General features: G+C 37.3%; 1 protein-coding gene across 4 annotated transcripts in view; it reads right to left on the bottom strand.

The window, feature by feature from the left end:
* The window catches only part of TMEM67 (transmembrane protein 67), a 72,498-nt gene that overhangs the window by 47,654 nt on the left and 11,062 nt on the right, over positions 1 to 13,782 (bottom strand). For all 4 annotated transcript variants that reach the window (XM_053558546.1, XM_053558545.1, XM_053558548.1 and 1 more), the window contains 4 exons: positions 12,915 to 13,008; positions 4,445 to 4,544; positions 2,891 to 2,960; positions 2,723 to 2,797 (listed from right to left, as the gene is read on the bottom strand). In XM_053558546.1, coding sequence (XP_053414521.1) covers positions 2,723 to 2,797; positions 2,891 to 2,960; positions 4,445 to 4,544; positions 12,915 to 13,008 — 339 coding nt within the window. The remainder of the gene's footprint in view (positions 1 to 2,722; positions 2,798 to 2,890; positions 2,961 to 4,444; positions 4,545 to 12,914; positions 13,009 to 13,782) is intronic.

Below are 13,782 nucleotides of genomic sequence, written 5' to 3'. Positions count from 1 at the left end.
TATACCTTCCCTTCCTACCAAGTAAGTATACAGGTCTACTAAATAGTGGTGTTAGAGAGAGGATGTGGAGGTGGAAGAGACACTGGCATGGTTAGAAGAGTGGTTATATTCAGCAAACGAGTAAATCAAGGATGATGAGCCCTAGATTTCTCATTACTGGACAAAGTATTTAAAAGGGGAAAGGCTAGAAAAAACCCTGATGTATTGCTTTGGAACTGAAAACATCAGTATAAACTCATTTATTTTACTGTGCATAAACAGACATAGAAATAGTTTAGATGTGTGTATGTACATAAGTATGTGAATATATTTCCTAGCTTTGTCTCTTGACAGGGCATACTAAGTGTGGTAATTGTGGTTTATATTAGGTTATTAAGCATGAAATGTCTGATTCCTTTAAGTACCAAGTTTGACAGTTGATATCTCTGACACTTCTTGCTATTTTTTATTGTGAAGGTACATCACCATTCTTTCAAACACACATTTTGACTTGAGATCATCTTTCAAAATATTTTTATAGCAAATTTTGCAAAACCTTGGAAAAGTAAAAAATGTGTGTCATTTCTTAATATGAGTTCTGTTGTAGAACCAATGTAGTGTAGACAGCTTCAAATATCAATGACATATTTGGAAAGGATATAGCTAATTAAGGCACCATGTGTCGATGTTTTGAGAATGTCTGTTATGGTGATTTTAATCTTAAAGATGAGCCTGGGGCAACCTGAGACTAAGGTGGTACTAAGGTGGAATTAGACATTTCATGCTTAATAACCTAACATAAACCACAATTACCACACTTTAAGACTAAACTTAAAGATGAGCCATGGGGAACCTGAGACTAAGGTCTGTATATGATTATCATGGTTTTTTAATGTTGAGCAAAATGGATAATGTTGAGCTAAATGGAGCCAGACTAAGGGTCATCCTACAGATGGTATGGCCTGTAATCTTTAAAACTGTTGCATTTATAAACACAGGGAAAGGCTGAGAACCTGTTCCAGATTGGAGGAGACTAATGGAACATGACCTCTAAATGACTGGCAATCTCACAATTGATAGGAAAAAGAGACATCATTGGGACCAATAATTTCAGCTTAAGTTACAGTAGAACCTCAGTAAGTTGACTACCCAAGGGACTGTAACAAATTGGTCAATATACAGAGCTATACAGAGGTGGTCAACAGAAGGAACTAGGCCTACTGTATCGGTATGTACATGTGGTGCATGTTCAATCTATGAAAAGTAGGTCAACTTAAGCAAGTGGTCAATGTAGGGAGGTGGTCCACTATTGAAGATTCTATTGTATTTGAGAAAGAAAAAAAAAAAAAACATGATAATCATATACAGACATTTGCTACAATCAAAGACTAGGAAAGAATACCCAGGAAGTCATGCATCTTATAGATGAGCAAATTTTTGGATTATCTCAGAGCTCCCTACATATATTCCTGTTTTAGCATTTATTTTGTTTTCTCACAAAAATCTGGTATTTGCCTATGACCCTCAAAAGATAGTGAAAGAGAGAAATGTTTGCTTTAGATTCCACCCTCATCATTGCTATCCTCACAGCCCTCCTAATCACCCCTACTTATTCAGTGATGACATTAACAATCAGATCACTGCCTGTCTGCACCAACACTGCTGGCATGCTGGTATCTTCAGTGTTCATTAACTAACTCCTATTCCAACTCTCAGTCATCTAACTCCTATTCTTATGGACTTGTGAGTGCTTTAATTTCAATTCCTCCACTTACTTCCCATTTTTTACCCTACAGCCTGTTATCACCAGCCTCTGCTGCAGAACCTCTAAGTCTTGGCCTCAATTCTCTCACATGTAAAATGAGAACCTGCCCAGATAATACTAATACTGATTTCTTCAATGCTCACCATGTATAGGCATTCTTACATAGGTATTATTGTTATATTCAATTATAGACAATAAACTGAAGTTTTAAGAAATTAAGAAATTTGGTCAGGCGTGGTGGCTCATGTCTGTAATCCTAACATTCTGGGAGGCTCAGGCAGGTGGACTGCCCTGAGCTCACAGGTTCAAGACCAGCCTGAGCCAGAGCGAGACCTCATCTCTAAAAATAGCTGCGTGTTGTGGCGGGTGCCTGTAGTCTCAGCTACTCGGGAGGCTGAGGCAAGAGCATCACTTGAGCCCGAGTTTGAGGTTGCTATGAGCTCTGACACCATGGCACTCTACCAAGAGTGACAAAGTGAGACTCTGTCTTAAAAAAAAAAAAATGAAGTTAAGAAATTTTGGGCGGCGCCTGTGGCTCAAAGGGATAGGGCGCCAGTCCCATATGCTGGAGGTGGTGGGTTCAAACCCAGCCTCGGCCAAAAACCATGAAAAAAAAAAAAAAAAAAAGAAATTTTCCCAAATCTAAGGATACAAAACGAATGTTTTGAACTAGGGTTCAAATCTAGAGCTCTGATGCTCTTAACTACATAACATTACATCCTTTATAGCACCTGTACTAGACATTTCTAGCTTAAACACTCTATAGTTCACTGAAAAATGAATAGCTATGATATAGATTGAGTACTATACTTACAAATTACAATGTTGGATTATTAGACTAATGTTTCTTAGAGTAATAATGTTTTTTTATTTTAAAGGGATTTATACAAAAATGGTTCTCATTTTCGTCTGAAATTACTAAAGGAAGAAATAGAGAAAGCTCCTTAACAATAGCACAAAAAACTGAAACATACTCACAAGCTCTCCATAACGTGCAGTTGAAATTCTACATGGAGGAAAATTCCCCATGCTGCTGAAACATAATCCCCCTGTCTTCATAAATAAATAAGGGAAAAAAAGTGTAAGTTATAAAAAGTTATAAGCAATTGAATTAAAAAATATATACTTTATTAATATTAGCCTTACTAAAATGTTAGGTTCAGAACATACACAGGACCCACTCGTATTAATGAATGTTGGTTCACATCGGATGCACCTGTGCAACACAGTAAAAATAATTTTTAAAATATTAATAAATTATACCAAACCTAATAGAGAATTTACCTCCTAAAATGATGGGTGAAAATAGGTTCATCCAGCTAAACAAGTACTTAAACATATTAAACAAATTTAAAATATTAATACTAATTTGAATACCTTTATACCACTCTGTATTATAAGGCAAAGTGCAAGGAAATAAATCTAACCAATAATAGAAAAGTATTTTTTTAACTACATAGAATGTATAGAATAATACTGAATAGCAAAGATGGTTAAGTCACTCAACAAATGAAAGAGCCCAATAAACTCATATAAATGAAGCCCAATGTTTGCAATTACTCATATCAAATACACTTTTCCTTATTTTATCTGCCAGCATGCAAAAAAGAAGCATAAGCTGAAAAGATACTTATATGTAGTACCTCATCAGACCTATAACCAACTTTTAAGTCTAGGGCAGTGCCTGTGGCTCAAAAAAATAGTCTAATTATCATCTTAGAAAAGAAAATAGTTTATACCTTTTATTAATGATTGAGATAGATGGGGAAGGGTGCTGAAGTAGTGTCAAATGAGAGTAGAGGGAGGGAGAACACTGGACTAGTTGGGGACACTATGAATGAATATTTGGGTATTCATTACTTGCAAGATAGAGCAGGTAGGAGTGGGGCTGGGGCATGACATAAAACTCAGACTAGGCTTGAGGAAGTAGTAGAGGAGCAAACTTGGGACTCAGCCCAGAAGTCAGTATTAGGATGCTATAACTTAAGTCGGCCCGAGAGAAAATACGTTCCAATACTACGTGTCCCCAGGAGAAGCTGCTTGACTATTCTCTGTATTTAACTAGGAAACTAAAAAGAAAACTGTGCTTAGACGGTAGTCATGATATAGGCCTCTAAGAAAACTGAAGAAGGTGAAATGTGTTTAAGTTAGAGGCCGTCTACAGGGTAGGGTATGTGTGTGGTGCATGGAAACACGCATAAAGAGGGAATGGGAAGCAAGAGAAAATAGGACTAAAAATCAGGGTACCTAGGCTAGTATAATTATTATTTTACATATTAATTTTTTCTATGTAACATTATAATATTTAAAGGCACATAATTATAAAACGAAAGTAGCTACTTTTTACTGAGTGGTTACCTAAGCTAAGAACTTTACATGTTTATTTCTGAGCCATTATAGCCTATGAAGTGGGTGGTATATTTCCTTCTAAAGACAAGGGACTGTGACTTATTGAGCTACCCAAAGTCAAACAAATTAATGATCTGAGCCCAAATGTGAACCACTATTCACGCTAGGTTTCAGCTTATTTGTCTGTTAATTTCTTTTTCTTTTTTTTTTTTTTATTGTCTGTTAGTTTCTATTTCTATTCTTTTTTAGGTTATTGTAAGGTGCCAGTGACATGATAGGAAAATACTTTTTAGCAGTACAGATTTAACATAAGATGTTACCAGTCAAGTCACCCCTTACTACATTGCTTACCTGTTTGCTAAAGCATCTGCTACTGCAAAAGAGGCTTCCTTGTCATCACAGTATTCACATTTTGCTTTAGACAACAAGGTTCCATTAACATCTCTTTCCACTAAACAATTTAGAAACAAAATTAAGATATAACTTGTAGCAAACGTATAAGCTTGTATAAATTTAGAAAATAATACAACTCACTTATAACTATTATTCTAATAATTCTCAAAACACCTTTTTTGTAGCAAAGACATGTCAAGTATCTTGATAATAAAGTATAGAAAAGTCAAGTATCTCGATAATAAAGTATAGAAAAGCCTTCCCAATTCATACATAATAAAATACAGGAACTAATTGCCCAAGTCATCATAACAAATAATCAGTATTTTTTCCTCAAAAATTACCTACATGTCACAGTGGAATGAGGAACTAAGTCTTTTCATAGATTGCTGATAATTTTTAGTAATTCAGAGGGTTTTTAGTAGCATTTATTAATGTTTTAAATTCACATATCTCCAAATGCTACAATTTTATTTTTAGATACCTAAAGTACAGAAACACTGTACATGTGTATAAGGATATTCACCGAAGCACTATTTATTAGAAAACAAGCTGAAAATCTAAAATAGCAGAAGGGCACATAAATGCTATGAAACAGTACGGAAAGCATGAAAACAAATAAGGTAGATCTAACAAATCACACCATTAACTGAAAAAAAGCATGCTATAGAACAATATCTGTGGTGTGAAACTTTTTTGGAGACAGGGACTCATTCTGTCATTGCCCAGGCTAGCATGCAGCAACAACGCCACAGCTCACTGCAACCTCAAAATCCTAGGTTCAAGCAATCCTCCTGACTCAGCTTCTCAAGTAAATAGACTACTGGTGAGTACTACTATACCTGGCTAATTTTTCTAATTTTTGTAAAAGCTTGAGGTCTCCCTATGTTGCTCAGGCTAGGTACCATGAAACATTTAAAATACCACTTATATTTCCCGTGACTACAATGTAGATCTTTATGACAAAACGGGGGGAAAAAATATTCTGAAAGTGCACACACACATGCACTCTTACACCAAAATGACAATTGCCTCAGACTGAGGGAGTAATAGAGAATCAGCATAAGCAAAATGATCAAAGAGGACTTTAGTCTTATCCATAATGTTTTAAGTTTTTGCATGGTGATAAAAAACTCCATCTGACCATTTACTCAAGCCCCAGTCCTGACAGTTTTCTCTTTTCAGGCTCCACGTTAAAAAATAATAACGATTTTTGGCTTGGTGCCTGTAGCTCAGCGGCTAGGGCCCCAGCCACGTACACTGGAGCTGGCAGGTTCAAATCCAGACCTGGCCTGCCAAACAACAGTGACACGTACAACCAAAAACTAGCCGGGCGCTGTTGTGGGCACCTGTGGTCTCAGCCACTTGGGAGGCTGAGGCAAGAGAATCACTTACACCCAAGAGTTTGAGGTTGCTGTGAGCTGTGACACCATGGCACTCTACCAAGGGTGATATAGAGACTCTGTCCCAAAAAACAAACAAACAAAAAAAAAAAAAAATTTTTAAAAACCCTGTAAATCCTGTCACCTCTCTTAAAAATATATTGAGAAAAAATATTATTCTGTCTACAACTAATACCCTGGCCCAAGTACCATCATCTATCACATGGGCTTTTGTAACAGATTCCTAACTGGAATATTAATTTTATGTTCCCTGCAGAAGCTAGTCTTTTAAAAACCTAAGTGTGATGTCACTCCTCTGCTTAAAACACCTTCCAAATGGTCTCTCATCTCACATGGCAATTTCCAAGATCACTATCATAGCTTAAAGGCCTTATATGATCTGCACAGCTTCATCACCAACTTTTCCAACCCATTTGGTTCCACTTTCTCTGCTTCAGTCACATTATGATACTTGCTGTTCCTTGAAAAGGCCAAATACACTCCCATCTTAGGACCTTAGTCCTTACTATACCCTCCACTTAGAACAATATTCCTCAGTCATTCATAGGGCTCTGTCCCTCACTTCTTTCAAGTCTTTGCTCAGATGTCAGCTTTCCAGAGAGAATTTCCATGATCATCCATGTAAAAATAACATCCTATTCCCTTGCCCTGCATCTTAGTGAATTTAAGCAAATAATGGTAGCCTCTAAAACAGCAAAATACTGTGTTTTCATAGCTGTCACCTAACCTTAAGGGTCCATTAGATGTCAGAGCCACTGTTGAGAGAAAGTAGCAAAGGAAATGTTGCTTCTTACTGCTTCTGATCCTCAGATATTTTGAAAGCATCTAATAGGTAGGGAACAAAGAATTACAAGGTAAACTATAACGTGACTAGAGTATTAGAAACATAACTTGAGAAGTTAATACATAAGATTTCAAAGCATCAGGGTGGCCAAAAAAAATGTACACAAATGGCAGCGCCTGTGACTCAGTGAGTAGGGCGCCGGCCCCATATACTGAGGGTGGCGGGTTCAAACCTGGCCCCAGCCAAACTGCAACAACAAAAAAATAACCAGGGCTAGAGCCTGTGGCTCAAGCAGCTAAGGTGCCAGCCACATACACCTGAGCTAGCAGGTTTGAATCCAGCCTGGGCCCGCCAAACAACAATGATGGCTGCAACCAAAAAATAGCCTGGCGTTGTGGCAGGCACCTGAAGTCCCAGCTGCTTGGGAGGTGGAGGCAGGAGAATCGCTTGAGCTTAGGAGTCAGAGGTTGCTATGAGCTGTGACGCCACAGCACTCTATCAAGGGCAACAAAGTGAGATTTTATATCTAAAAAAATAAAAAATAAAAATAGCTATGCTCAGAAGGGAGTTCAGAGCCAGAAATAAAAGTAGATATAGGCTCGGCGCCTGTAGCTCAAGCTGCTAAGGCGCCAGCCACATATACCTGAGCTGGTGAGTTCGAATCCAGCCCGGGCCTGCCAAACAATAATGACGGCTGCGCCGGGCATTGTGGCGGGTGCCTGTAGTCCCGGCTACTTGGGAGGCCGAGGCAAGAGAATTGCTTGAACCCAGGAGTTGGAGGTTGCTGTGAGCGGTTATTCCACAGCACTCTACCCAGGGCAACAGCTTGAGGCTCTGTCTCAAAAAAAAAAAAGTACACACATTTTAAGAGATGTTATATCTATGTATTACTTTTGAAGTTGAATTGAATTATGGTAGCAATCGAATGAATACTCGTGTCATTATGTGACAGGCATGAATAGCACAGCTTTTCCTCTTAAAAGGTGTATACATTCAGCACAGCTTTTCCTCTTAAAACATGTATACATTCTTTTGGCATCCTCTGTAGTTTTTATTCTTCTAGTGACTAACTGGCTTACATACATGCCTAAAACCAAGTGTACTAGAATGTACTTTTTCTTGATACACATTTGTGCTATCCAATATGGTTACTGTTCAATACAGCTAGCAGTCACTTGTGGTAAATGAGCACTTGAAATGTGGCTAGTCAGAAGTGAGATTACAAAGACAGTAAGAGCAAAAGAATGAAATATCTCAATAATTGTTTACCTTGATTACATGTTGAAATGATGATATCTTAAATAGTATTAGACTAAACAAATTATAAAATAATTTCCCCTATTTCTTTTTGCTTTTTTTAATGTGTGGACAAGAAAATTAAAAATTACATATTTTGTTTGCATTGTATTTCTATCAGACAGTACTATTTAAAATGCCAGCATATTTGTCCTTAAGAGTTTTCACTCCAAATTTATAAATAAATCTTACTTAATTTCATCTCCCATCAACCTAAAATTGTAGTAGAAATAGTACATTGTGAAATGTAATAGCCATCCAGCTCAAGAAATTTCATTAGCCCTATCCTGGGTAATTAAAGCACACATTTAATTTTAAAACTATTTAAATGTCTATCAAGCCATGGCAGGTAAGGGCATGGTTATCTGTAAGTCTGAGGGCTAAGGGGTAAAATCCAGCCACTGACTATACTCTCCTACCACTCAGTCTTCCCCAACTCCCTGACATCTAGGGTTGGTTCTCAGCAACTCTCTGAAATGGCAATGGCACCAGTGATTCTTCACTATCAAAAGTAATCTTGGTAACTCAGTCCTCAGTGAGTTACTGCCTCTCCATAGCATTTGAATCTATGGTCCATCATCTCCTTCACCCCAACTTACAAATTCCAGAGATATTTTACTTTTCCCTTTTCTTCCTCTCTATATTCTCTCATTTACCAGTGTCTATGATCATTCTTTTAATGTTTCTAGTATCTACTCCTTGTGTATAATTTTACCCTAACTCTGGTTCAGATCCCCTTGCCTGCAATACTGCCGCAGGCCCTTCATAGTTCCCGCTCATGGTATCCCACTCCTTAATGTAAACTCCATGAGGGCAGGGGTATTCGGTTCACTCCTTTCCCTAGTTCCCCTAGACAATGCCTAGCACACAGCAGTTCAGTTAATACTTGTTGAATAGCTGGGCACAGACCAACCTGAGCAAAAGAGAGATCCTATTTTATACTAAAAATATAAAAATTAAGCTGGGCAAAATTAGCTGAGTGTCGCGGCAAACACCTGTAGTCCCAGCTACCTAGGAGGTTGAGACAAGCGGATCACTTGAGCCCAGGAATTTGAGGTTGCTGTTAGCTAGGCTGATGCCACAGTACTCTCTCCTGAGCAACAGAGTGAGATTCTGTCTCAAAAAAAAAAAGAAAAAAGAAATTTGAAATTTGTTTAATCAATGAATGCAACACATGACTGTTAGATTAATCTTAATCATTCTCCGTTCAAAACTTTAATGAAATTCTCTTGCCTATAGACCATCCTACCTACTTAAAGCCATCCACAGTCTCAGCTGAAGCACATTTAAATTCAGCAAACTTCCATTCTCATAATCTTTTAACACTCATATATATGCACATCTGTCTTATACCCTTGCTCATGTTGTTCCTTCTGCCTGGAATGTTCTCTTTCTTGCTGGTTTTGAAATCCATTAATCCTTGAAAGTCCAGTTTATTATACTGCTTCCTCATGGCAATCTTCTCAAACAACTGATTGAAGATAGCTCTTCCTCACGGAGCATTTACTGTCTATAGTGCTCATTTGATGATTTAATGTATGCGCCCCTTGTGAAAGTATTTTATTATTATACTGCAAATTATTTTTTCATATGCACATCATGCCTTCTTCTAATTAGACTTTCAATAACTGAACTGCAAGAATTTTTGTTCTGGCTCAGCCCTCATGCTCAGTGGTTAGGGTGACAGCCATATACACCAAAGCTGGCGGGTTCGAACCTGGCCTGGGCCTACTAAATAACAATGACAACTACAAAAAAAATAGCTGGGTGTTGTGGCGAGCACTTGTAGTCCCAGCTACTGGGAGACTGAGGCAAGAGAATGAATCACTTAAGCCCAAGTGCTTCAGGTTGCTGTGAGCTGTGACACCACAGTACTCTATCGAGGGCAACATAGTGAGAGTCTGTCTCAAAAAAAAGGAATTTTTGTTCCATTAAAAATTAATGTTTATAGGCTGGGTGTGGTGGCTCACGCCTATAATCCTAGCACTCTAAGAGGCAAAGCAGGAGGATCACTTGAGGTCAGGAATTTGAGACCAGCTTGAGCAAGAGCCAGATCCTGTCTTTACTAAAAATAGTAAAATTTGGCTCGGCGCCCATAGCACAGTGGTTATGGTACCAGCCACATACACGGAGGGTGGCGGGTTTGAACAGCCTGGGCTAACTAAACAACTGCAACCAAAAAATAGTTGGGCATTGTGGTGGGTGCCTGTAGTCCCAGCTACTCGGGAGGCTGAGGCAAGAGAATCACTTAAGCCCAAGTGTTGGAGGTTGCTGTGAGCTGTGATGCCACAAAACTCTAGCGAGGGCAACACAGTAAGACTCTGTCTCAATAAATAAATAAATATAAAAATAGTAAAATTAGGCAGGCATAGTGGCCAGCACCTGTAGTCCCAGCTACACGAAGGCTGAGGCAGGATTGCTTGAGCGCAGGAGTTTGAAGTTGCTATGAACTAGGCTGAGAACTGGGCACTCTAGCTAGGGCAACAGATCAAGCCTCTGTTTCAAACAAACAAACAAAAAGTTAATGTTTGTGCCAGACATGATGGTATGCACTTGCAGTGTTAGCTATTCAGGAGGCTGAGGTAGAAAGATGGCTAAAGCCCAGGAATTCAAATCTAGCCTGGGCAACACAATAAGATCCCATCTCTAAAAATAGAAAATACATAAATTAAAATAAAATATTAATAAATAAATAAGTAAATATGTTTACAAATCCAAAAATACTAACTTTTGAAAAGTAACATATAAAGTACAAAAATAAGGGGAGGGGGGAGGTCAGATGGAGGGAGGGTGAATGCACCTGTGGTGCATAATGCAAGTGTACATGTCGGATCTATTAAGCATGGAGTATAAATGTCTCAACACAATAATTAAGTAAATGAGATGAGGTATACGTTAACCAGTGTGATATAAATGCTCCTAATTCTATACGGAATCAGCACATTGTACCCCATAAATGCATTAATGTATACATGATCTATGTGTTTATGATTTAATAAAAAAAAAGTATAAAAGGGTACAAAAGAATTTAAAATGTAAATGAAGTCTCTTTCTTACCCCTACTCCCAGCCACTCGATTCTCCATTTTTTTTTCTTAGAGTAGAATGCCGTGGCATCACAGGTCACAGCAACCTCCAGCTCTTGGGCTTAGGTGATTCTCTTGCCTCAGCCTCCCAGTAGAGCTGTGAGGGGCTACAGGCGCCAGTCACAACGCCAGGCTAAGTTTTTTTTTTTTTTGTTGCAGTTTGGCCAGGACTGGGTTTGAACTCGCCACCCTCGGCATATGGGGCCAGTGCCCTACCCACTGATCCACAGGCGCCACTCTCGATTCTTTACTCCAGAGGAAACATTATTACCAATTTCTTATGAATCTTCCAGAAACAGACTACAAGCACATAGGCACATATAATCTTCTTAAAAAAGTATAAATAGTAGCATATCAAATACATAGAACAGTGCTAATAATATGTACTCATAAATACTTATGTAAGAATGAATAAATTATTCTATACCTTACTTTTTTACTGAATATACCTTAGATTTTTTTGTATAGCAATATGGTAAGAACTGCCTCTTTCTTCTCCCATGGTTGCATTCTACAGTTTTGTATAGATGACCACAGTTTATTTAATCAATCTCATTTTGATAAACTAGACTTTCACATTTTTACAATCATTTGTCTCAGGAATAATGTTGCAACAACAAAAAAATTCATATATTTCTTCAGATATGTAGTTATATCTCAACAAGAAATTTCAAAATAAGGGTTTCCTAGGCAAAGATGACCTGAATTTTAAATTTTGATGAATATTGTCAACTTGCTCTCCATAGAGGCTGTACCAATTTATAATTTTCCAGTAGTACATGAATAATGATTTCTCTGTATCCTCATAAATACATCGCCAAGGCTGAAATAAATAAAATCTGGTAGTTTAAAAATAAACCTTCAATAGCCCTGCATTGTGGCAGGCGCCAGTAGTCCCAGCTACTTGGGAGGCTGAGGCAAGAGAATTGCTTAAACCCAGGAGTTTAAGGTTGCTGTAAGCTGTGATACCACAGCACTCTATCAATGGCAACATAGTGAGACTATCTCAAAAAAATAAACAAACAAATAAAACCTCATTTTAGCTTTAATTCACATTTTTCTTATTCCAAGTAAGTGTGATCATTTTTTTCATGTTAAAATATATTTTTCTCTGTGAACTTTATTCATGATTTTTGGCTATTTTTTAAATTGGGTTATTCATCTTACTCTCATTTATTTGCTGGAGTTTTACATATATCAAAGAACTGAGACTTCTGTTGTATGAATTATATGTTTTTCATTAGTTTATATTTTTAGTCAAATTTAGCAATTCTCTTTCTATGACTCCTGAGTTTTTTTGGTTATACTTGGTAAGGCCTATTTTATACCCAGACTATACAAATTTTTCCTACTTTTTTTTTTCTGAGACTTGTGAGCTCAGGGGCAATCTACCTGTCTCTGCCTCCCAGAGTGCTGGGATTACAGGTGTGAGTCACCATGCCCAGTCTGAGACTCTATCTCTTAAAAAAAAAAAAAAAAATACTATTAAAGGTTGGGTGCAGTGGCTCACACCTGCAATTTTAGTACTCTGGGAGGCTGAGGCGGGTGGATCACTAGAGCTCAGGAGTTGAAGATTAGTCTGAGCGAGAGACCCCATCTCTCAAAATAGCCAGGCATTGTGGTTGACGCCTATAGTCTCAGCTACTTGGGAGGCTGAGGCAAGAGAATCACTTGAGGTTGCTGTGAGCTGTGATACTATAGCACTCTACCAAGGGTGACAAAGTGAGACTCTGTCTCAAAAAAAAAAAAAAAAAAAAAAAAAACTATCAAGCAATCACCAAATTATTTAAATTAATGTCCCTTTCAAAAACAAACAATGAAGATTCATCACTACTATTTCATTAAGAATCTAATCCTTACCTAAAATATGGCCAGTGGGACAGTAGCATTTTCCTTCTGCAGTTAAGCTACCAGGGCAAGAAATGCAGTTCCAGCCATCTTGGGTAACACCTTTCTAAATGAAGAGAAAAAAGAATTTTTTATCTTTTTAATTTACTTTCTTTTCGTTAGTTGATCATGTAAGTTCAAAAAGCCGTAACAGCATGAAAGCTAAAGCTAATATTCAAATAAGTCAAACATAAATGAGCCACATAAAAGTTCCATGAATAGCCAATTCATGCTTATATTCCAAAATTAAGTTATACCTTACTACCATGTACTGACAACTATTAAAGGATTAACTCGTCCAGTTCATTCGTCTTCCTAATTTTCAGTTCAAATCGATTCTTACTTTCATAATTAATTATGTCCTTCGATTTTTCCATTTACACAACAGGACTGAATCAATAAAGAGCCAATGAATATTACAGTTGTTCTAAAATAGTCATTCTAATTTTTAAAACTTCAAATATTTTAGCTTTTAAAATCAATTTATGATTCAAAATGAGTGAATTTTATGGTATATAAATTATACATAAAATTGTTCAAATTGAGAATATTTCTTTCTCTGTATTAAAAGTTTGTTCTAGGTAAAGGTTTTTTATAAAGTATATCATTCAAAATTGAACTTATTATATTATATGGTTAGGAAAAGGCTGGGGCAAAATATAGTAATTACAGCTGTAACTAAAATTAGCAGAGAATGATGACAAAAACAAAATAATTGCTCACATTATTTTAAATTTTGGTTAAAAAGAATAGATTCATCAAGAAATGCTCCCATATGGTCTGGTGCAGTGGCTCACTTTTATAATCCTACCACTCTGGGAGACGAGGCAGGAGGATCCTT

The sequence above is a fragment of the Nycticebus coucang genome, chromosome 13, assembly GCF_027406575.1.
Source record: "Nycticebus coucang isolate mNycCou1 chromosome 13, mNycCou1.pri, whole genome shotgun sequence".
Classification (NCBI taxonomy): domain Eukaryota; kingdom Metazoa; phylum Chordata; class Mammalia; order Primates; family Lorisidae; genus Nycticebus; species Nycticebus coucang.
The sequence above is the reverse complement of the archived record's forward strand: the minus strand, read 5'-3'. Positions and strand labels throughout refer to the sequence as shown.